At 43.7% G+C, this 25710-nt stretch overlaps 1 protein-coding gene and 1 pseudogene across 4 annotated transcripts in view; both read left to right on the top strand.

Moving 5' to 3' along the window:
- The window catches only part of LOC144792165 (oxysterol-binding protein 2-like), a 1552312-nt gene that overhangs the window by 690509 nt on the left and 836093 nt on the right, over positions 1–25710 (top strand). For all 4 annotated transcript variants that reach the window (XM_078667062.1, XM_078667059.1, XM_078667060.1 and 1 more), the window contains one exon: positions 9307–9557. In XM_078667062.1, coding sequence (XP_078523188.1) covers positions 9307–9557 — 251 coding nt within the window. The remainder of the gene's footprint in view (positions 1–9306; positions 9558–25710) is intronic.
- LOC144792036 (zygote arrest protein 1.L pseudogene) lies at positions 5143–9148 on the top strand (annotated as a pseudogene).

Here is a 25710-nt window from a genome sequence, read left to right as displayed (position 1 = left end):
GAATGTACTTAATGTATTCTTTAATTACAGTGACCGGTCTGTAGACCAATCTGCAGACTAATGAATTTGTCTTCTTATTTCTCATGGAGAACATTGTCTTTTGAACTTTGCACAGTTGTTATTTTTTTGTTTTATATGTAATTGAAAAGGAAGGAGATGATTAACGGTTTCAGAAAAACAGCTTCACCAAACTGGACTTCATTCTTAAGCGACTAATGTTAGCATATCCTAAGGAGGCAAGACACTGACATTGATATCTGCAAAATGCTGTGCTCGACGAGTGCCCAGAAAATGGGTCTATAGTTACTCTTGTAGCTAAAGAACATTCTTTAATATTCCTGACCACTCATCATAATAAAAGATGATGTAGGAGTATCCATTAAGTTAGCACCAGTCAGAACCCCGTTTAGGGGCCACAGGGCAAGGAGGATCTACTGGACACAACCGGGGAAGTTGAGGTGTTTCACTCCTGATGTCCCAGGCCCTGACTTACTATGGGTCCTGAACAGCTGGGCCAAGTACCCCTTAACCACTTGAGTCTCAGTGGATAGCGCGAGTTATGCAGTCCAAGGCTTCTCAGAGGGGAGATGGACACTGGACCCTAAACACAGGCTAACAACTCAAAACACATACATCAGCAGCAATAGATGAGTTTCCAGTCAAATACTTGCTTTTATGAAGAAAGTAGCTTTTATATATGAACACAAAGTTAAATACGGCATTCACAGTCAATACAGACACTTTCATGAGGTCAAGGCTTTAATATTTTACAGGCTGGTTCCTGGGTCCCACACCCCTCTCGCTAGTGGTAGTGGTTATTCCTCATTCACTATAAGAAACATTCAGGTAATGCCCCACTGGTAGTTCAAGTCTCAGCAATTCCACTCCGACTCTTCATTAAAATCAAAAGTGTTCCAGCACCGAAGCGCTATATGACAGGCACGTGCCCCCGGGACCATCTGGACCATAAATCAGGCTGACCCGCTCCAGCAGGATGTGAACAACAAAAGTCCCTCTGTGGGCACTGATGCTGCCGTGGCTGACTCTGGTTAGTTCTCCGCTCGCTGCTCAGGAGGGGCAGGGGCTGGGATTCCTTGAGTTCCTCACATGCTGTCCCTTGGAGCCAGCAACTGGGGGTCCTCGATGCTATTCCGATGCTGGTAGGTTTCCTGGCAGCCTCCTCCTCACAATGATGGTCTTGATCAGACCTTGCTCCTTGCCTTGTCCTGGTGGACCCCCCCCCCCCCCCCGGCATGTAAGATCATGTCCAGACGGTTCACAGGCTGCGGCCCAATCAGCACACCGGGTCACCAACTTCACTGGTTTTAACCCAGGCTGCATGGCAGCCATCTTCACTGTGACCCCACCTGGTATATGGGGTCAACAACTTCAAATCTGCACAGGGGCATCCACATGATTGGTGCAGCAAAGTTCACGGCTCACTTCACGGCAGCCCTCCACTGGCATATCAGTCTTATTGACTTTTCCCAGGGCACAGACAATGACCCTGACCCAATCAGTGCAGCAACCATCTCCTCACACCTCACTAAAGGGATCCAATTGCTAGTATCCCCCTCTGGACTGCGCTTTCTCCAGAGTTCTCCTCTTCCTCACAGGGTATGCTGGTCTTGGCAAGCAGGCCAGGCACTGGAGCTCCAGGCTCCAGGAGCAGGTGGTCTTGGATTCCCTCAGTGAAGCCCAGCTGAGATACTGGAAGACCCCTGTTATGATGAAAAAGTCAAGTGGCCGAGATGTAGGTTATAGATGATGGTTTATTGGTCTTGGTTGCAGATAAGAATATCATAGATTTTTAGCTACATCTTAGGATAGCCCCACCAGGACCAGCCTCCCTGCTGCTCAGCCCATACTCCAACTGACACTCCCCACACCTCACAGGCACCCAAGCATTCCATTGCATCCCCATGCACACCAACATGCCTCACAGCACATTCATGCTGGCTGAGCAGCAAGGACCAGAGCGCCAGGGAAGATGCGTAGTACAATAAAACAGATATAACAGCCCCCCATTCCTTTTCACAGGCAGAAAATGTGCAGTGCATCTCCTCCTGCCCAACTGGTTGCTTGACAGTTGACAATTTGGGGGCCTCAAGCCCCCTTCTTATAGCCCATTTCCAGACGTCAAATGTGATTTAGAGTCTGCGTCTTTGAAATTCAAGTTGGCGGCCTGCTTCCTTTTAAAGTGCCCTCTCTTATGCCCTTCCTCCAAAAAGCAGTCTGTCAGAGCAGGAGTGACTTCAAATCTCATAACACAGGCCATGTGAGTGGCTACGGGTTCACACCTGGATGTCAGCCACAGTGATATGAGTATCAAAAGGTTACCCTAGGCCCTCATTCCTACTCTTTATCATTGTCTTATCAATCCAGTCTCTCCTGCCTGAGATGTCCCCAGGACCATTTCCATTGACCTCTCTCTGAATCAAAGAGCACCCTTTAAAAGCCTGGCTCGAGTTCCCGATACGACGGGTCGTGTCTTCACGTGAAGGTCGAATGGCCACATGATTGGTGGGCCGTTCTGGCGTACACACTTTTTGAAATTATAAAATATTTCCGCTCTGGATGAAGACGGAGCTCAACATCACTGAACTTTCACGTTTACTACTTCCCTGAGGGCTTATCACTACCCTCGTAGAATTGTTAGGACACGGCCGTCTTTCCCACGGTCATTCTTGATCCGACCGCCTGCATCATAATGCGGCGGTAGGATCAGATGGGCTGGATGGCGGTGGGACTGCCACAGACGGCCTGACAGTGGCGGTCCCACCGCCATCGTAATCAGGCCCTAGCTTCTTACTCAGCACCTTGAATAAAGGGTGCAGCTAAATTTACATGTGTAAGGTACTACTGGAACAAAATAAACAGTAGTAAGCCCAGCACTACACATGGCCTACCACTGATGCTGCACCACCCTCCCACAGAACATGGTGCAAGAAAGGACCTCAAATAAAACCAATAGTAAATAATGTTAAATTTTATTTTTTTAATTGTTGCAAATATAGAAAAATATAATGGAATGGTAAAAAACTAAAATAAAAATATATTTAGGATTTAATTATAAAATATTGAAATTTTTGGGGAAATGTATTAATTGATGATTTTTTTTACTGAAATGTATTATTTTGAATTATTGCTATACTTTAATTATGAATGCAAAATAAAAACATTGTTTTTAATTTAGGTGGGTATTGATCTTATAATTTAGACTTCATAAAAATACTATATTTAATGCATTTAAAGAAGTTAAAGATTCAGTTCAAAACTAAGCTAATGCTGTACCATTTTTTAAATGTTGTCTACATTTTAAATAATATTTAAAACTAATTTACATTAATATTTACCATAACATATTTTTACTTTATTAAAAACTTTTTTTAAAAATCTTTTTATTAACCATGAGAACATATGCTTCAATTGGAAACAGAATCGTTATACATGTTAGGTGGTTTAGCTCAAATTGATATATAGCTTCAATAATTTTGCACAGTCCCACTAGCCCAGCATTTCCCCTCAGGAGGTCAAAGATACCACAAATCATATGAACCCCGGTCAGGGTCCACCCGCACATAGCTAACATTGGTGCCTATAATTCGCCCAAGCCCCTCATATCTTTTCCCATTTGCGTGGGTACCCTCTGCTCTGATAAATAGTCTGCTCAGCCCGTTGACACCAGTCCAAGTCATTTTATTATAAAAAAAATAATTTGCCTTATACTTCACGGTAGGGAGATATCCACCCCTACTGTGGAGTCTCCCTGTGGTAAAGTTTAGGGAATAGTAAATTGTAAATAAAAGTTTATTTAACTTGGTAAAAAATAGTAAAAATATCAATGGTAATTCATTTATATATATATTCATTTTAACCCTAGAGCAATTTAATTTTGAATTGAATCTTTATTTAATTTAAATAAATCAAATAAAATATATTTTTCTGAAGTTTAAATTCTAAAGTAACTTCCCACCTAAAGTAAAAACATTGTTTTTATTACGTATTAATAATTATTAAAAGTGATGTATAGTATTAATTAACAGTAATTTAAGGATTTAATAAACTGTACTATTACAATAGTTTATAAATTCAAAAAAGGCTGTTAAAATATTTATATATTTAAATAATAAATACGGTTTTGGTATCTTTTATTATTAAGTAATGTTAATGTATATTTTTAACTAGTTTAAATAATTTAGCATTATTTTATTTTAAGTCCCTACCACCATTATTTTCTATGGAACATTGCAGTACCAATGGTTGCCCATGTACGGTGCTGAAATTACTCCAGCTCTGGGCAGAAGTACTTTACTAATGTTTTTGTGGCCCTTTTTGGCTGTAGTATATTTAGAAATGTGAATAGCTATGGTATTACTCTTATGTGGAGGTGTATGGCCTTCCCTAGACCCTTTCCTAATCTTCCGTAAACTTCCTCCTTACTCCTCCCGAAACACCTCCAATTTAGTAGAAAGCATGTCCCTTTTTCCAAACACTCGCCTTGGTCCCTCTGCAATGTTCTACTAATTACACTGTTGTTTAGGTTTTGCCTTAGCCATGCGTACGAAGTACGCATGCGCTAGCAAAACCTCTTGAGTTCTATCTGGGCTGATGACCCGCCTCTGCCTATCATTGGCTAGCTCCCTAAATGGAGGCTAGCCATTGGGAGGCAGAGGCTGTCAATCGCGTTTTCTCTCGAAAACGCGATTCGGGGGCGTTTCTGGTGCTTTTTTTAAGCCCCGCCCCTTTGTCCCGGGCCGCGCTGCCATTGGCTGCCGGCCCGGGACACCCCCGTGACGTCATTCCCGGGCCGCGCTGTGATTGGCTGCCGGCCCGGGACACCCCCGTGACGTCAGCCAATCACAGCGCGGCCCGGGACCTGACTTGTTTTTCTTGCGGTCTATTAATTGCTGAGCCACTAGAAACCTTAAGGCAAAATGTGTTTAGAGAGATAAATTTCATGAGACAAAGTTGCCTCCCGTGTAAAGTTAAAATAAGCACTGCACTACTTCAATTAAGGCGCGCGGGTTCAGCTAAGGGAGACATTTTGCAGACTTTAAATATAGATTTGGGCTAAAACAAGTTTGTATTATCCACTATAAGCTCTGCTATGCGCTTATGGCGAGTCTGGGGTCTGTCTCTGCAGGTGGGGTTGCCAAACTCCAATTCCATGTCTTAATTGAGCCGTTTGCAGACTTCACCTGCCGCCCTTATTTAATTAGGCCTCAGGGGCGGGCTCGGGGCCAGACACTATGGCTACGATATCGGACGAGGCAATGGACAGCTACATGTACTCGGCCTACACGCCGTACAACTACAGGTATCTGAACCCCAAAGGCAAGGGCGGCGGCTGGAGGCAGCGGGGTTACCTCACCTCCTACGCGGACACCGGAGAGTACTTCGACAACTACAGGCGCGCGCAGCTCAAGGCCATCCTGTCCCAGGTGAACCCCAACCTGACCCCGCGCCTGCGCAAGGCCAACACCCGCGATGTGGGGGTGCAGGTGAACCCCCGGCAGGACGCCTCGGTGCAGTGCTCGCTGGGGCCCCGTACCCTGTCCCGCCGGAGGCGGGGCGTGTGGTGACAGGCTCCGCAGGAGCCCGACGGGACCCCGGCCTCCTCGCCCCCCAAGACCGTACGCTTCCCCCGGACCGTCGCGGTGTACTCGCCCGTCGCTTCCCGCAGGCTCCCCACCTTCACGGAGGAAGAGGACGCGGAGGCCAAGGGCGGCGGAGAGGGGAAACCCGAGAGCGGGGAGAGCTCGGGGGCGCGGCCCGCAGAGGAGAAGGGTAGCCCCGCGGAGGGAGGCCGCGCAGACCGGCAGGAGGAGGCTAGCTTGGAGGAAGAGAAGAAGCCAGAACAGAAAGCCGAAGGGGACGCAGCAGCAGAGCCCGGGCAGCAGGAAACCACCGCCTCCCTCGACAAGGGCAGACTGCGTTTCCAGGTGAGGAGCAGGCAAGGGTCCATGGCTTTTTTGGGGGGTGAGGGGGGATTGTACGTCTCACTACCATATGGCCTACTACCCGCATGTAGTATACACTCCGTGACAGCCCTCGCCCCTTCCCTCTCACCCCGCCGCCTTTGGGGGCACCCATTCGTTGCTGACTCCCCTCGCCAGTCCATCTCTCCCAATAACCGGCCGTTGCTTGTCTACTACGCCTTCTATCCTGAGGGGCTTCGGTCCCTCTCACCCGACAACTCTCACTCTCCACCCTCTAATGTCTCTCTTTGCCCTGCAGGTGTCTCCGGCCCTGAGGTAAGAGAGAGTTTGTTGGGGGGTCCGAGGGTGGGGCCATGGGTGGTGGTGGCATCTGTCCGTGATGTACACCGGGGCACTTGACCGGGGGTGGTTGCAGGGGATGTGCGCAGGGAGTGATGCGCAGGGTTGTGGATGCATGGGTGTGAGGAAGGATGCATGGGCTCTAACTTTGTCAAAGGCGAAACCGTTGCATTGTAAATGCTTGTTTTGCATTTGTCACCCCGAGTGGGATGGGTATGCTCAGACGTGAGTCCCATGCTCTCCACACCACTGGAGTCAAACTATCCAGGCTGAAGACGGCTGATAGCCAGAAACCGGTCCTTGGATGCTTGATTCCGGTCCAGGAAAGACATGGCTTGGCAGTTCGGGCTAGACTGTTCCCATGAGGCACAGGGTCAAGGCTGATTTGCATTTGGCCATGTCTGAACTGGGGTGGTGTGGAGTGCAAACAAACAATGGATTTAGGCCCAGATCTCTGTACTGGGGTGAATGTATGACATTGTTCTGCATTCTGTCCATTAACTGTTGTTTTTGCATTTGTCACCCCGAGTGGGATGGGTATGCTCAGACGTGAGTCCAATACTCTCCACACCACTGGAGTCAAGCTATCCAGGCTGAAGACGGCTGATAGCCAGAAACCGGTCCTTGGATGCTTGATTCCGGTCAAGGAAAGATATGGCTTGGCAGTTCGGGCTGGACTGTTCCCATGAGGCACAGGGTCAAGGCTGATTTGCATATGGCCATGTCTGAACTGGGGTGGTGTGGAGTGCAAAAAACGATGGATTTAGGCCCAGATCTCTGTACTGGGGTGAATGTATGACATTGTTCTGCATTCTGTCCATCAACTGTTGTTTTTGCATTTGTCACCCCGAGTGGGATGGGTATGCTCTGACGTGAGTCCCATGCTCTCCACACCACTGGAGTCAAGCTATCCAGGCTGAAGACGGCTGATAGCCAGAAACCGGTCCTTGGATGCTTTATTCCGGTCCAGGAAAGACATGGCTTGGCAGTTCGGGCTGGACTGTTCCCATGAGGCACAGGGTCAAGGCTGATTTGCATATGGCCATGTCTGAACTGGGGTGGTGTGGAGTGCAAGAAAACGATGGATTTAGGCCCAGATCTCTGTACTCGGGTGAATGTATGACATTGTTCTGCATTCTGCCCATCAATTGTTGCTTTTGCATTTGTCACCCCCAGTGGGATGGGTATGCTCAGACGTGAGTCCTATGTTCTCCACACCACTGGAGTCAAGCTATCCAGGCTGAAGACGGCTGATAGCCAGAAACCGGTCCTTGGATGCTTGATTCCGGTCCAGGAAAGATATGGCTTGGCAGTTCGGGCTGGACTGTGTCCATGAGGCACAGGGTCAAGGCTGATTTGCATATGGCCATATCTGAACTGGGGTGGTGTGGAGTGCAAAAAAACGATGGATTTAGGCCCAGATCTCTGTACTGGGATGAATGTATGACATTGTTCTGCATTCTGTCCATCAACTGTTGTTTTTGCATGGGCTCTGGTTACCCATGGCGTGAGGATATGGATAGCCGATTGCACATCTCTGTCCTTGAGAAGGCGAGATCTGGGTTAACTTGCTGATATAAGCTTGAGCCAAAAAGTGCACAAGCCTGAATCTGCACAGTTCATATATTATCAAATGTGCCACCCAAAGGTAGGGTGTCCTGTTGTTGGGGCAACTGTGTGGTGGCCTATTCTGAGCCTTGGTGCAGTGTTGCTGACTTGCATTTGCACTTTATATAGTAGGAGTGGTTGAGAAGAAGGTGGGGCACTTGTGCCCCACCATCATATGGACTGGCAGAGCGCTTGCAGACCTCCTTCTCCTGCCCCCATGTCCTTTCGAAGCTGACCATGGTGAAGCACTATGTACCTAGGGGAGACCTATTTTTCGCTTGAAAGCTGTGTTGCTGAACTTACACTTGAATTAGTGGGAGTGACGGAAAAGTGATCTGGGAGGTGTGGTGTGCATGCACTGATCTCATTATGTGGACTGACGGAGGGCCTTCAGCATTCTCCATCCTCCTGCCCCTCGCTCTTTTAAAGCTGCATACAGTGCTGCTCTATGAGTTGTCACTGTTTGGACACCTTCTTAGAGCCTGGTTGTTCTGTTGTTGAACTTGCACATTAGTTAGTGGGAGTGGTTGAGAAGTTATTGTTCTGGGATGCGTGGAGCGCATCTACTGCTTTCATTGTGGAGCTCCTAAAGAAGGCCTTTAAGAGTAACACCATGGTCTGTGCTTTTTTAAGTCATAGAGAACTGGGGTGTCTGCCCATACCCCATTTTGAGTTTGAGGAGGACATTTAGAACTGTGTGTAGAAACTTGCTGTCGCAAACTACATTTGCGCTTGCATTCATGAACAAATGTGGGAAATTATGCTGGATTATTCTTGGTGGGGGGAGAATTCTAAAGAACCAATTACAACATCAAGGTATAATAAAAGTACCATTTTTTTTTTTACTAAATCTAATACAAATATCCTTTATTGCAATCTTATGTACAGCTCGTCACAAGTGTTCATGAGCAACCAGTCACTGTGTCATATCACCTAATAATCCACTTTGGCAATTTACAAGCCAAAACTCATCCTCTAAGGAACTCACTAACAGTCCAAATAGACAGGTTGAGGAAAGAGTGTGTCACAAGCATCAACTCTGCAAGCTTTAGCAGACTACTGCTACAGTGTTTACACCCACTTCTGGGCTACTTCCAGAATATAAATCACCATGTATATGTTCTGTTTTCAATAGGGATAAAACGTGTTTGCATGGCAGCCTCGAAGCCTGTTACGGAGTAGCAGGCGCTGACATAAGTAGTACAATGAAGGGTAGTTTAAGTATAACATTGACTCAAGTGTCCGAAAATGGTCTGTAGAGAATAATAACATCACATGTGTAAGCTCACCTGAAGATGTTTTATTAGTAAAATGATTAGTTGAATGTATGGTATGACCAGAGAGTCTGGGTGGGATTTTTTTACCTTGCAGTCTATATTGATTACAATAAATCCGTATTTTACTCTCTCTTTTGCAGACGACTCTGGCGATGAGGAGCCTTCCTCACAGTCAAGCAAAAGCGAGTTACACAGTACCCTCAAAAACCTGTCCAGTAAGCTAGAAGATCTGAACACTTGCAACGACCTCATCGCCAAGCATGGTGCCGCCCTTCAGCGCTCCCTGAGTGAGCTGGAGAACTTGAAGTTGGCGACAGAGAGTGGGGACAAGATCAAAGCGGTGAATGAACGTGCCACGCTCTTCCGCATCACTTCCAATGCCATGATAAATGTAAGTGAAGAAAGATCCTCTTCCTAGCATGGTCCGCTGATCTTCTCATAGAGCATTACTACAAAGCACTCTATTCTCTAAACCTGAGTCAAGTGTTTTTGTCTAATCAATGCATTAATTTGTGGCATTTTTTGAGTAAAACATCCAAAATGTACCCTGTTTCCGTCAGAAGGACCCAGTTCATGAGTTCCATTCTAGATTCATGACTTTCAAGGGTCTTCCGTCTCTTGAAGATAGTAATGGCTACCAAACACAGCTTCATTCTCTTCCTGTAGAACAGTGCTATGTTAGCACAGTAGTTCCAGATGCTTCTAGAACTGCAGGTGTTGTACTTTGGTGTGGTCCCCCATTCATTTCTCCCCTGGCAGAGAATTGGTACACAATACTGGACAGTCGGTCCAGGCGTGCCCATGCCCAATATTTCTTCCACGAATAATGATGTGGTAGACTCCTAATTTGTAACTTTATGGCAGGGTACCCTTACAAGGTTGTGTCACAACATGCCGACCATTGTTGCGGTGGGCACTGGCTGTGAAAATACCCCTCTTGATGCTGTATAGGACTGATGCATCTCTTTACATAAATGAAATGGCTGAAGATGGTTGCATTGGCTTTAAAACCCCTCAATTCCTCAGTTGGGTCGAGGGGGGTAATGGTTCGCACAGATAATTGCAGGGCCCTGTTAACATGAGATTGCAAGGCACATATGCTTCCCACAGCTCTATTGGCCGAAAGTAATGAAGGGCCATCAAGCAGGCTAACATTCAGAGCATTTTATTTGATGGTTTCAAATATTGTGTGGGTTCACAACCAGAGATCAAGAACCATCAGGATACTGGGAATGCCCTCAAGATGCGCTCAACACCATTACAACTAACCTGTGCCCTGTGTGACAGTAGTTTGCCACCTGGATGGGAAGCGGTTCTTGTTTCCGGGGCATGGTGTTATTTTCAGTTGGTCTGGTTCTTGGACATTGTGCATGTTAGTAATAGGAAGCATCCTGGCCCTTCAAGAGGATAGAACCTCGGGTCATGAAAGAGGGACACATTATGGATGCCTCCTCACCTTTTAAAACCTAAAAGCGTGAGTACTGTGTTCATCAGCAAGCCTTTACCTACGAGTCTCTTCTCCTGAATAAGTGAACTTCTTTCAGCTTCCAAGAATTCCTTTTCCAGAGTGTTGTATAAAAGCAAATTGCTAAGGTTCTGAAGTTCTATGTTTTGGGTCCAGCCAAGGTACATCATCTCATTTAATTGCTTGGTAGATGATGTGTAGCAATTTATTTCCAAATCTTCTAGCTGAATCAGGTTTCCAGGTAGACACCTACAAGATTTACTCTGTGGTAAATAACACCTACAGGAACAGACTACAGCAATCTTTTCACCGTGCTCACAGGATTACTTGGTTTTGGCAAAATTAATGCTAATGTTTTCGTGACATGAAGCCTCTAACTGAAAACTTATTTCATACTTACTATTACTCTCTGCAACTCCAAACCATTCACTTTGTTCTATCATCACAAGTGGTTCTGAGGACTCATTCCACATTCATCCCAATGAGTTGATATGATCCCCCCGAATTAAGTCTTTTTTCCTCATACCATTTTTCCACGCCCATGTGCTTCCTCGGTTGATGAAGCACCTCACAACCTTGATGTGCCGCACTATCCATGTTTTCTCTTAGAACATGATTCTGCATTCTACAGATCAGATGTTTGAGACTTATTGTTGCAGTGATGCTGACCAAATTAAGGCCACCACTGCCAGGGGAATAATATCCTGCATCTCCAAATGCATCTTGAAGTGTCTGGTCCTACTCCACCAGAATTAAAGCTATATCAGTCATTTCACCTGGGTGTGCCTGTCAAAGAGATATTTAGAGTTACGCCATTGGTCACTCCGCATGCATTCTGCTGGCTTTGCACTTGTGAGGTCGCCTCCCAAACTAGTGCACTGTTTGGTTAGAGATTCTAAGGAAATAATGTGCCTGGAACAAAGTGCTTGTGTTCTCTTTCTTTCCGTTCTCTTTCCTTTGGAGTCACCCCACACTTCATGAGTGGGAGTGAGCTCGGCTGGAGTATAAAGATACCTTTATGGCGACTCCTTTGCTCCTTGAGATGGTGTTCTCTATTACCAATGCCCTGCCCTCTAGCCGAGAGTCAGCAATTGGCCACGGAAGCGTGCACTGTTTGGGAACTAGAGTGGGTCCTAACCCGGATGTGGTAAAGTAGTGTGGTCACATGTATAGCTCAGCCTTGTGCATGGTGCCAGGCATGTAACATTTGATTAAATAGCCACGAAGCCAGCTTCCAGGTCTGCCACCCAGTGAACCTCTTGGGCGAGCTCACAGACTACTATTAAAAATGTCTCCATAAAGGTAACTATGTTGAGTGCTTAATTTTTGCTGGTGGGGCCTGTGGCCATCGGATTTTTATCAACAGACTTTGACCTACAGCAAGAGAGAAAAGGACAGTAAAGACAAAAACAATGAGGGAGTGAAAGATCGGAAAATGTGATAAAGGATGAAAGCGGCGATGAAAAAAAACTTACGAAAATGAGATACATAGACTTAAAGGCCAAGGTAGTGGAAGGAAGAAACGGAAACAAAGCTAGGCAGTCTTGGTTTTCAGCAACTACAATGACCGACAGCGCCGCCGTTCGAAATAAACACACTTTGGGCACCTGCATTTTTTTTAAACTTCTTGCTATGGCTTTTAATAATCCTTTCCATTCCAACTCTACCATTGTGCAATGCTCCTTTGTGTTTGCATCTGTTTTCTTTGATGCCTTCTGTTTCCGTGTGCTATTTATTGCCTTCTCACATGCTCACGCTGTGCTCTCTGGAATACTGTGTCCCTGTTTCGGCAGCAGATCGTGTTAATTACACACCCCATTCTCTTGCATTTGTTGTTTTAAAAGCTCAAGCATTGCTGGTGCGGCAACAAACCTTTGCATCTGTGGATTATTATGCAGGACAGTTGTTTGCTTTGAATGCAGTATTATTCGCTTTGGGGGTCACTGCTGTTTTTAAAAATGAAGAAGCTAGAACGCTGCGTGGAATCTAGCTTAGTGGTGCTCGTTTATCAAAGCAGGGCTGCTTTAGGGCATACAGTCTGTCCTCTACTTTCCACAAGCACTGGTCAAGGTAGAATAAGCATTGGCAAAGTCAATAGGTCTGTCATTGGTTACAGACATATGGCTTTGCCATCAGTGCATGCTCACAGGTGCAGATTAACCGGTGGCTGTCTTGCAATTTCTTTCAAATGTTATACTTTATACAAAAACATTCGAATATGTTTTCCAAACGTGCAGGCATTGGTGGGAATCTTAGAAAACTGTTGTTATAAAATTGTACAGCCATTTAATTATGCAGCTGTGTGCCCGTGTGAGCGACAATCTTGGAATGATTTAAAAAGACCATTTCCAAAATGTTGGCAGCTAGCAGTGCCTGTGGATGATGCTATAGCTGTGGGGCTGCCTGGCCCTTGCCAAAAAAACTAGATCTTACAAAACGGGTTTAAAAAATAAAAACACTTTGGTGCACTAGTCCTTGGCACTGAAAGGGCATCCATAAATGTGTATTTATATTGTGCACAGGAATAATGCCGTCACCAAGCACAGTGTCACTTACATGCTGACTTAATTGGCCCAAACTATTGCCCTATGCTGTGGTGGGTGGTAACAAGATGTTAATAACCCGGCAATCGATAAAGAGGGCTGATTGAAACTCTCTCTCGGTATGTGTAAATGGCTGTCCTTTTTTAAATATTTTTGAAGAAACAAAACGGTCTTGTCTAAAAAATGTTTTGCTACTCTATCCCTATCCTAGTCCTCCACTATTTACCCTGCTGTGCGGATGGATGGAATTGCTTTGCATCCATTCCATAGAAAGATGCTCTACTGAAATTTCAGAATGAACTCCAAATTTGTCAAATGAAATCAATTCTGTAATGGGAATGGAAATTCTATGGTGGTCAATGCAAGGCTGAGAATTCCTACAAGAAAATTTGCTGCATCATGAGTGGGTCCAGGGATTTTACTGGCCGGGGATATACATCAGCAGTTCTTCACAACACAGGCAAAAGGTCGGATTCGGTTTGGCCCCAGACTGGAAGCAGGGGGTATATTACCTATGCAGGAATTCCTTCAAATCGGAAGAGAATTCTTTAGACAGTGATGTAATGACGGCAGAGGAGTTGCTGTCATAAGGGTACTTGCCCTTTCAATTCACAGTGGTGTGAGAGCTAGAGATGCATTGAACCTTCACAACCCAAAAATTTGCCTACAACCACTCAAAGTAGAACCACACGACTCGTATCTTAAGTGAAACTTAGAAACACCATGGATACAGTTTATCAAAATATCGTGTTCATTGCTTGTAAAGTTTTCACTTTTAAAATCTCTTTCACATAAACTTCAATAATGCTTTCAACCAGAGAAGCTTATCTCGCATTCTTCTTTTTTATGATATTTTTTTCTCATCCTGAAAATATTTTTGCACGCTTATAGCTCTTGAAGCGCTACTTCTTTTTGGGTGAAAATTATAAAAAAAACAAATAAATCTGAGTATGTTTTTATTCATATCTAACCTAATATTTCACAACTCGTTTGGCAGGCTTTTATTCAACTGATTTAATGAGCTCTAATTTTTTTTATAACACCTTCGCTGCGGCGGCTATTCCGCCGCAGCGCTAACGGTCGCGGGAGGGCGCGCGGCTCACCTGCGCGGGTGACAGAACCGTTCCGTCACGGCTCGCGGGTGAGCTGTGCTTGTGACGGAACGGTTCCGTCACGGCCCCGCCCGCTTAATGGAACGCGCCGCGCAGGCGCGAAATCAGCGCCACGCAGGCGCGGCGAGCGGGCCGTGACGGAACCGTTCCGTCATGAGCACAGCCCACCCGAGGGGCGTGACGGAACGGTTCCGTCAATAGCGTCGAAGGAGTTAATATAATTTATTCCGGATAGTCAAGAGTCTTAATTTATGTTCTAATTTTTCCTGGATTTTAATCCCAGCGAATACCATTTTAAGGTATTCACAAATGTATTTGTGCCTTCCCTCTGCACATAAGCTCCAATTTACAACAAGAATTGGTATAGACAATAGGTCTCGCCTTTAATAATAATAATAATAATCCACATTTGTATAGCGCACAATCACCCGTTAGGGTCTCTAGGCGCTGGGGGGCCGTTGGGAAGATTAAGCAAGCTATTGCCCAGAGTCGCATGGTGCTGGGCTAACCTGCCGCCACTAGGTGCTTGGGAATACCCAGCAGTTGTATGCTTGGTGGCTGGACAGGATACGTTCGGGAGGAGGAAGATCCTCTCCACTACCAGGCAAGCAGAGCAACATTCAAGGCTATAGTTGCGGGGTAGACAGTTGATACAGATTGTTTAAGGGAGCGAACAAACTTGGTGGCAGCCTGGAGGTCAGTGAAGAACATAGTCTTGCCCTGATAAAAGGTGCAGAGCTTTGCTGGGTAGAGGAGTGATTACTTGATATCCTGCTGGTGAGGCATTCTCTTCACCAGCACAAACTCTCTCCTTGCGGCCTGCACCGTTAAGGTAAAGTCAGGGAAGAAGGAAACCACGTTGCCTTGACACCTCGTATCCTGCAAGTCCCAGGCTCTGCGCAACGCGGTCCCTATAATTCAGCAGGCACGTGATTATTGGCCTGGGCAGGGTTGCCGGCAGTAGTCTCAAGCCCAGGGATCTGTGAGCGCGCTCTACTATGCAGACCTGTGAGAGAGTCACCAAACAGCGCCCTGAGCATTTCCTCTACTTAGTCCTCAACTCTGGTCATAGCCGTGGTCTCCGGGATCCCCACAATGTGCAAGTTATTATAGTGCAATATCCTTTCGAGATCCTCATTCTTACTGCGTATCACCTCCAACGCTTTCTCCATGCGAAGCAGCTTCTCTCGGGTGGCGGTGCCCTCGTCCTCTAGGGCAGACGTGCGCTGCTCGAACTCCGTGAGTCGCTCATCATGGTTCAAAACCTTGTCCCTAAGCCGGTCCAGGAGGTCCGACAGTGAGTCAATTTTAAGATCTATTTGCGAGAGTGACTGCTTCAGTTCAGTTAACATTTTGCTTATGTTAGGCTCCAGCAGCTGCGTGGAGGTCATGGCTGCCGCTTCAGGTGGGAACCCCTCCTCAGGGAGTTTTGCACTGTTCAAATGAGAGTCTGGGCTGTTTGGTGTGCCTTTGAGACCTTATAAGTATTTAGTTATGCAGCACAATATCCTTACTGCAACAACATTAACTGTTGCATGGCTAAACACGTATAAGTTTAAATGGTTCAGTTTCTGGCATGCATTGAAATAGAAAAAGTTTGATAAACATATGCTATTCTAAATGGAATTTACCACAGCAATATCAGTTCTTATTTCCCGCTAATGCTGAAAGTACCCTCTGTATGAAGAGCTGTTAGAAAGTGTTTTGCTATCGCACGGCTCCAAACACAAAGGCAAGACTAAAGTAATATTAAAGTGAAAATAAAAACACTGGCACTGAAGGAAATAACCTTGTGTGCGGATGTGCTTCTTGTGAAAGAGCAAAATGCAGTCACTCAAACTGAAGTTAGCCAATGGCTGAAGTATGTTTACCCATTGCCCATCCTGTATGCTGTAGTGGGCGGAAGCAATATGTGAATGACACAACAGACCAATGGATGAGGAGAGCAAGCTGAAAGCCCCTTTAAGTAAGTGTATTATCCAAATGATTTTTAGTAAAAGTTAAATGTCTAGGCTAACGCCAGACCTAAAAAAGCAGTTAATAAGTATTTGAGAGCTGTCTAAATAATGTCTAAATGATTATTAGAGGAAACAAAGGGACAACTGCAATATTACAAAAGAATAGTGACAATTATTCATTAATTCTTTTTAACTTATCAGCTGGGAGCTGTTTTCAAACACCAAAACGTAAACAAACTGCTGGTATTTTTTCCTTGGACTGAAGGTAACCCTATGTGTGTCCACGGTTTGCGTTGCAAACCACTGAAAAGTTACTGACTCCCAGGTTGGGGTGGGAACTGATTCACAAAGGGTAAGTGGTCCACTTTGGACCCTTTTCCCTTTCTTAATCATGATGGCACTTCCCGGGAAGTAGGTAGTGGTTCGGAGGACCACTGACTTCTCTCACTCAAGTTTTACAAACTGAAAAATCTTTTTTTTTTTTTTAAAGCAGACCAGTTTCCTATCAGAAACACTAGCTGCTTTAAAAAAAAAAAAAGATGTTTACATGTTGAAATACATTAAAAGAAATCGTGGTCTGTTGTTCTCTGCAGGCCACCATTCATGTGAAGGTGGCCAATTAGAGGGAATTGCAATGTGCGTCTGTGGTTCTGCAACTATCTCTGAATCTTTATTTAATGAACCTGCCTATTAGTATGTGGGTCAGTTTGCAAAATAGTTTATTGACTTCAAAAAAGGCTGTTTGCAATTTGCGAGCGGTTTTTGCAATCAGCTCATTAGTACCTCTGGCCTGAAGTGTTAAGATTGTACCCATAATCGAAGAGGGGTATAGGAAGGGGGCGCCACTCACTGAGACTACTGCACCCCGGGCGGTGAAAGATAAAGACGGTAGGTCGGAAGTGCAGCGAGTAAACGCTGCTTGTTCTGCAGCACTTGCTGGAGACACGGGACAGGAAACCCCCCACGAGAGGCAGTGAAGAGATGACGAGGAGAACTGAAAACAACTTACCTCATGTCTGACTGCTCGCGGTCAGTGGCAGAGACTGGTTGGTGCGCGCCGACTTGAGGTGCTGCACGTGCAGCTGTCGCCGATGTCTCTCTTGTCGGTGGAGTCTGGGGGGAGCGGGTCTCTGAAGCGGCCTGTGGTCTGTTTCTTTCTTGGTAAAGGAGCCCTCTCGTCGGGCCCTTGTATCTTCAGAGCGGCAGGTCTCCCCTCCACACAGGCCAGACAAAAAGAAATTAGAAGCAGCACATGAAGGTGGATCCTTCACTTCCTCAATCTAGAAACCCTCAGTCTGCCGGGCCAGGGCAGCTCGCGCAGCGCAGCATACCCCCTCCGACATGGAAACTATCGGAATGCAATGGCCACATACACAGACCTGTTGTGAGATAGCATGTTTTTGTACCGTTTAGGCACTGCTGTCACTTGGCTCTCAGTCCGTCGTGTTTGTCGACCAACAGTACTAGCCATGTCGGAATTTGTAGACTTTTCATACGACACGTGAAATTACAGGTCCCACAATGCGTAGTGCTGCTTTCTGAAACAAGCGCGTACCCCACGCGCTGACGAGGAGACGAGGAGGCAGGAGGGGGAGGGGAGAGAGGAGGGGGCCTGCACCTGTTTCCCTTGCGGGAGCGAGCTTTGAAACCATCTGTTAATTACAAACAGATGGTTTCAAGGCTCGCTCCCGTAAGGGAATCGCTAAACGTGCACGTGTTGCGTTGCATTGCTTTCAATGGCGTGCATGTTTTTGGGGCCAAAACTGAATCCATTACTAAAGGTCTTTTTCCTAAGCAGCGCATGCCCGCTGCGTAGGCGAGACCTAAAAAGGGATGGACCTACGCTTGATGGATAGAGGTAATTCTGGCCCTTAGCGCTGGTGTTGCACTGTTTTTTTCAGGCTGGCCTCCAATGAGTATTAAAGAAGCATATGGTGGCTGCTGCTTTAGTATTCATTGGCTCCCCAACAGGGACATGAACTAGCTCACTCCTTCCATATCAGTCCTAGCATTAGTTTCCCTTTGCCCAACTGTTAGGGTCTACACTGAGAAATGCAAGTGATTTGATTTATTTCCCTGAGTTAGGTATTTACTATCTGCCCACCATACTAAATGTCTTAAATAACATCTCCTTACCTTTAAGTAGCCCTCTAATGTCTGAATAGATACAAATGTGCAAGGATTTATTTTTATTTATTTATAGCAGTGGAAGAAATGGGGTTACTAGTTGAAGGGGATGAAACAATACTCATTAAGTAACCACAATCCTTGTAAAAAAACAAACAAAAGGGGCTAGTTATATATATCAATGTATAAACGACTATTATCCAATCTTGGATAATGGTGTAACAGTGGTTGTGATTGTACTCTTTGTAAAAGCAAATACAAAATATAAAAACATAGAAAGATAATAAAAACAAATAGAATTCCATAGACACCAAACTCAACCTTCTTACCTGCTCTAAATTGGAAGTAACAGCTTATTAAATGTGATAAGTTAACTCGAGTGTTATCTTATGGGAGAGGTAGGCCTTGCAGGAGTGAAAACATAAATTTAGGAGGTTTTCACTACCAGGCAGTGCTTAATTTTAGCAGGTGGTTTCCCATGCTTGGTACCACCACTTATTTGCCAACTCCGGCACTAATGATGGTCTGCCACATGGTCGTGCTGTCTGTCTAATTTATAGATGAGCACAACAGTTTATTAATTCAATATACATTAAAATGACCAATACTTGCTGCCCAAGCCATTATTGTAGCTTTGAGGGCCTGGAATTATTCTAAAACTGTCACACTTGTTGGAGAGTGATGGTTAGTAGATGTGTTGGTACTGTCAATGCCGGCAGGGGCAATGGGTGGTGGAACCTGCATTGGGCTCCTGATTAGGGCTCAGGCACTTACGGTTTTAACAAATTAAGCACTGCTTCCAGGACATGTAAAAATTAAAAGCACATGTCCAACTTGTAAATTGACTCTACCCTGTCCTCTGGGCAGTTCGGAGCCTACCTTAGGGGAAGGAAGAGTTGGGCCTGGTAAAAGGTTTATTTTTTCAGGTTGAAATGACAGTTTAGAACTGTGCACTGAGACTGCGATAGAATGCATGAGACATGTTTAAAGGGCTACTTAAATGGGTGGCACAATCTGTGCTGCAGGCTTACTAGTAGAATTTAATTTACAGGCCCTACATACATGTAGTACCACTTCACTAGTGACTTACAATTAAATTAAAGATGCCTATTAGGCTTAAGCTAATTCTACCATTTTTAAAGGAGAGCACAATTAATTTAGCACTGGTTAGCTGTGGTAAAGTGCACAGAGTCCTAAAGCCAGCAAAAGTGAAGCCAGCAAAACAGGAAGGTTGAAGGTAAAAAGTGAGGAGAGAACAGCACCAAGGATGCCAGGTCTAACGCACATTCAATAACGACAATGATCTTAGAGCACTTTCTATCCAAGACATTGGAAAATAGTATAAGCTATTTAAAAATGCAGCAGGAATTAACATAGTCTATAGGAGTTTGAATGTTCTTTTCCAAAGAAAATAATATAGGTCATATGGGAAGTTGCACTTTGTGATCAAATAAAGTGGAAACTAAGAGTTGATGAATTTGGTGAGTAAATGAGTCTTTAGGTACTTATTGAAAAACTTTAGAGATGGAACATGCTTGACTGAAGCCAGATGACTATGGGCCTGATTTAGATCTTGGTGAATGGGTTACTCCGTCACTTGTGTGACGGATGTCCCGTCTGCCGAAACATAATTCCCATAGGATATAATGGGATTTATATTTCAGGAGATGGGCTATTCATCACGGTTGTGATGGAGTAACCTGTCCGCCAAGATTTAAATCAGGCCCTCTGTTTCCAAATCACGGGCATTGCCAAAAACGGGGTGCATGAGAGTGGTTTTCATCCTAAAATGAGGGGTTTTATTATATGAAAACAAACTTTGTCCTCAATTCCTGCATGCCACACAATATTTTTAGTTTCTGAGTGAGATAGAAGGGAAAGGTCATGTGAAGAGATTTATATGTGATACTTGCTATTTTATTGTTACTACTAAAATTCCACTCCGGCTCACACCATTTTGTGATGTAATCATTTCTGGCCTCCTTCGTCAGAGTACACTCTAACCTGTTTGTAGAAAAGACACTGTTGGCCAGGGATACATTCCCTTTCAATTCTTTTCCATGTTCTTCTTTGTCATTTGATAGAATAAGAACTATACAATTTCCGCTTGACCCAAGGGGATTGATCTTATTTTGTGTTCTGCGCATCTCTTTCATGGATAGTACCTACATGTCATTTGGATTGGTGTTCAGTGTATTTATGACTTAAAGTTCGATCATGAATGGTGTGGTACCTAAATGAGACATGTGTGCTTCAACTTCTGCTGATCTGTATCTATCCTAAATCTTGCATAATACATACTACCTATTCTTAACAATGTTGCTTTGGAGGGATACATTTCCATGACTTGTCTGAAAGCAAAAATACTTTAGGGCTGTGAGCACCATTTTTTGGGCTCTCAGGAAATGTTAGCGTAAGGGGGAAACACCAGAGAATCTCCATATGGAGGTAGATCTATCTGGTCCTCATTCATTGCTTTATCTGGTATATCATATGTACTCAAAAACTGTTCTAAAAAACATTTGAGATCCGAAATGGTAGTGGAAAGACAGTGGCCGTGTCTGGCTAGGACATGGCAAGCAGAGCCTCAATGACCATTCTAAAGTGAGTGCGTGATCTTGGCCTGATATGTTTTATTCTTCTTCCCTTTCTTCTAGTTGGCAGTAGGTACTATTTTCCTCCCTGATTTACTTATACCAATGCATATGTCCCTGCCTGTGGGCACTTTGTGTCTTCTAGCTTATAAATAAAGCTGTGAAAGGCACATGAGCCGAATGACTAGTGGTAGAATGGCAAATACAACATCAGCCATGAGCAATATTCAGATTAGAGTAGAGCAGCTATGTTGTTTCCTTACGTATGTCCTTTGCATTTTTATAGGGCATTAAGCTATGATGTTTCAATAAGAAGGTTATTGTCAATTGGATTGATGACCTAAACTGTGGACTTAATATGGTTGTTGTGGGTCTCACATAATGTACTGACTTTTAGATTTTGTATAATTACTCTTTTCACTCTAAGTAGTTTCTTTTATTTTTTGAAGGATTTATGTGGATTCTGTTCATATGGCAATCAGGCTGTAATTGATATCCTTGTGAGTTTGTGCTGCATTCGGTGGACAGTGTGGGATGAAGGGGTGAGGGTCAGGTACACAAGCATCAACAACATTAACAGAATGTGTCTCACCTGATGTCATCGTAAGGAGGGTTCATTACAGGAGCAGGTGAGGCAGATGGGACTTGATGCACATTAGGGCTAAGTTATAAAACTATGTATGCTTCCTTAATACCATGCCTTCCCATTATATTTCCATCTCTGATGTATTCCTTTAATTATTTTTTCTGATATTGAATGCAGCAACTATAATGTTCCTTGTTTCCTACCAAGGTAGAGGATATTGTAGATAAAGATGTTTGTGCTTTTCCCAAGTCCATGATGGGGACTTACTCCATTATTGATTTTGTATCTTGATCGTGGCAGTCATTTCTGAACCTTGAGTATTTTAAGACACTTATTATGCTTCACAAACATTATTTTCTGTCTACTGGCATCTCACTCTGCTTGACAGCAATTTCTTCTAAGATTATTGTTGGATCATTGTTCCCCGTGTTCTTTATTTAGGGTTTAAACTATTTTGTGACAGTTTTTGCTCAGAAATTCCATGCCAGTATTTGCAGTATTGTGTTTCTGAATGCGGACTATATGAAGAATTCTTGTTGAGTTGAAAGGTTGTGACAATGACAACCCTCCTCTCCTCAAAGACTGCGAACTAAGATATTGTGTCTGAACAGCCTTACTGCGAGCTGCATTCAATCTTTTCTTTGACTATAAATTAGTTTGCGTAGATGTTGCATGCATGTTATATTGACGCTACAGACTGTTTAGAATCCATGTTAAACATAGTACAATGTGTTACAAGAGAATCACTTCATCTGCATAAAACACATAGCTGCAGAGCGTTGAGCATCTGTAAACAGTCTATCATAATAAAGTATGGAAGTATGAAGGAAGTTAAACCCTTAAGATTGATGAGTTAATTTAGCCTTTTTGTACTTCGTGTAGAACAAAACATAGTTAACCACAGGGTAGGAGAAGAATCCATAGCAGACAAGGTTCTGTGCAGCCCTTGCTTGTTTTTTGCAGTCCCCAATCCCAATGTGTCCTCAGCATGGCTTATATTAGCCTCCTTGCAGAACAAAGTGAGTGAGACAGAGCACTTTTGGCACCAATGCTGTGAAACCATGAGTCTGATGAGTGAGGATGGAATGAATGCGGAAAAAAGCAAGGCAAACGTTGGCAACCCAGTAAGACCAAAGAAAAAGTAAAGTGAACAGCTCTCTGCCAAAGTGTGATGATGACATGGATTGAGAAAGGATTGAGCAGGGTGGGAATGAGGAGATCAGTCAGTTATGAATTATTTTACCTTAGAACCCAATTCTGCATCTTTAAAGACAGTGCAGATTTGTGGCTTCATGTTAGGGATTCTTGATACTGGGTTGGCCATACAAATAAAGCGCAATGAATGGAAGAATTCTTTGGAAAAGGGTGGATGTCAAGGAAGAACCTTATAGCAGCAGTGTAAGAAATTGGGTTATTAGTTGAGAGGTGTTGAGGCTCCACTCAAATGATAAACACAGTCCTTGTCAGTGTGATACACATAAGTCACTAACTGAACCTGTGCTTAACCCTCTGGTACCTTTTCAGAAATGCAGTCAGGCTTAACTTCAAGGTAATGTGTAAAGTATTTATGCAGCATTCAAGCAGTAATATAGTAAAAACACAACACAAGAAAAATCCCAAACCAATTTAAAAAAATGTAAATTTTAATAACTAAAAAGACACCAAAAATGACATTTTCGAGACCTTGGTTGACCCATTCCATCTGGCTATTGGCCTGAGGGTGAAAACAAAAGACAGGGTTACTTCAGTTTGAATGGACTTGCAAAAAGATTTCCAAAAACGGGACCCAAATTGAGGACCACAATCTGAAACAATAATTTGAGCTAGGCAATGTAAACAAAAAACTACTTGTAAAAATATTAATACCATATCTTTGTCAGAATTCAATTTCTTCAGTGGTAAAATGAGCCAGCTTTGAAAAGAGTCTACGGTAACCAGTATGACATTATTCCCTTCTGAGAGTGAGGAGGCAGTGATAAAGTCAGTGAAGATTGTATGCCTAGGCTCCGGGCATACAGGCAAAGGTTGGAGCATCAGAGAAGGTGAAGAGTGAAATGATTTATTTATGGCACAAATAGGACAAGTAGAAACATACAACTCAGTTCCACTGGAATGGAAGGCCTCCAAAGGAATGAAGCATAAGTTCCAAAGTGGATTTGACAGCCCTGTGACTTGCAACTGGTAAATCATGGCACATTACAAAAACTTCAAATCTGAGTGTCTTGAATGGAATAAACAGGGTTCTTCCTTTAAACACTAAATTATCTCTCCTGACAGGTAATCCTTGTAGAAAGTCCAATTTCTTTTGAGAGACTTTAGAATAATCAGCTTGAATCTTGTCAAGGAAGGATTGTGCTACTCGTAATGTTCATTGTGGAGGAATTCTGAGGCACTGGAGATTATGGTAAGCAGTTCAGATTATAAAAGGCTCTCGGGAGAGCATTAAAACTGTTGTCACTTGGTGTAGGCTTTTTTCATGGCCAAGAGTTCTCTCTCTAAAACTGAGTATTTTCTTTCAGAATCAGATAAGATTTGGGACAGATAGAAATTGGGTGTTCAAGGCCATCGTCTTCCTGAAGTTGCAGCTCCAATGACCTGTTTTCAGTAACTTACTTGTAGAAATTTGCAAAACCAAGGAAGCACTGGGTTTCTTTTACATTAGACGGAGTTGGCCGATCCAGGAAGGCAGAAACCTTGCATTTATCCATTGCTACTCCAGTACTGCTAATCAGGAAACCCAAGTATTCCACTTCTCCAGCTTACAAAACAGATGATTCTGACGGAGTCTATTTAGTACTTGGCTGACATGCTGATCATGAAAAACTGAGTCTTATCGATCTCTCTGGAGAAGAGATCATCAAGGTAGACCACCAAAAATGGGTTAAGCATGTTAATATGGAATGAGAGAACAGAAAAGGATATATTGGAAGTCCTTTCCAGTTTAATCTTAAATGTTCAAGATGCTATTGCTGAAGGAAGATCTATGGTGACTCTTTGGCCCTGTTTGTGTTCTGCCCTTTTGGCTAATTTCTCTAATTCTAAACCACCTAATTTACAAACTGGTTTTAGAAAGGGTGAATCTACTAACACTAATTTGATTTTATTGACATTATTGGGTGATAGAGCCAAATATAGGAAACAAAAGTTGTATATTTGTTTCATTGACTTAAAAGCCGCCTTTGATTCTGTGCCGCAAAATGTATTATGGTCGAAGTTAATCAATTGGGGCTTATCTAACACTTTAATAAAAATGATCAAACTATTATACTCTAATACATGGGTACAGATCAAAGTCGGTGACGGAAGACACACTACTCGTCGCCTTGAGACCAATATTGGCTTGAAACAAGGCTGTGTCTTGGCACCTTGCCTTTTTAATCTTTTTATGTCTGATCACCCAGCACATTTTGAGCATGTTAATGCCCACTCCCCTGCTATTATGGGCAAAGAGATTAAATATCTACAATACGCTGACGACACCATTTTATTAAGCCAATCTGTTTAAAGAGATTAATAGATTTTTTTAACCAATATCTTACTCAAAATGGTCTAAAAATAAATACAAAAAAGACAAAAATAATCACAGTGGGAAAAAGTCAATTAGGATTAAAAGAATGGAACATCAATGGTCTGGCCATTGAATGTGTAAAATCGTACAAATACTTGGGAATCACATTTGACGATAGTATGTCATTTTGGCAGCACTTTAATAACCTTGAAGCTAAGGGAACATCACTATCATTTGGTTTTTAGAAAATTGAGAGATAAGCTATTATGCCCAAATAATGACCATCTGCTGAAAGTTATGAAAGCAAAGTTAATTCCATCCTTGGATTATGGTTTCCTTATTTTTCGCGGCAAAGACGCAAAAATTCTTTATGACATTGAAATAAGGACATATAAATCAGTTTTTAGGATTCCTAGATATATTAGCCGTGCCAATATATGACTAGAATTTGGTCTAAAAAAACAAATATTGGCCCGACAGTCTACATTTTTAAAGACCTTATTGTCATAGTCACGTGCTGAAGAGGGTTCTCTTGCAAATCAGTGCTGGCACGAGATGATAAGTAAATATGCGAATAGTTGACAAACATACTTAAATGAGTGTCTACATCCTTTTGATTGCCCAAATTTAGAAGATGAAGTCAGGAGTAAA

This window comes from Lissotriton helveticus, chromosome 11, assembly GCF_964261635.1.
Source record: "Lissotriton helveticus chromosome 11, aLisHel1.1, whole genome shotgun sequence".
Classification (NCBI taxonomy): Eukaryota; Metazoa; Chordata; class Amphibia; order Caudata; family Salamandridae; genus Lissotriton; species Lissotriton helveticus.
This window is presented reverse-complemented; position numbering and strand designations above follow the sequence as displayed.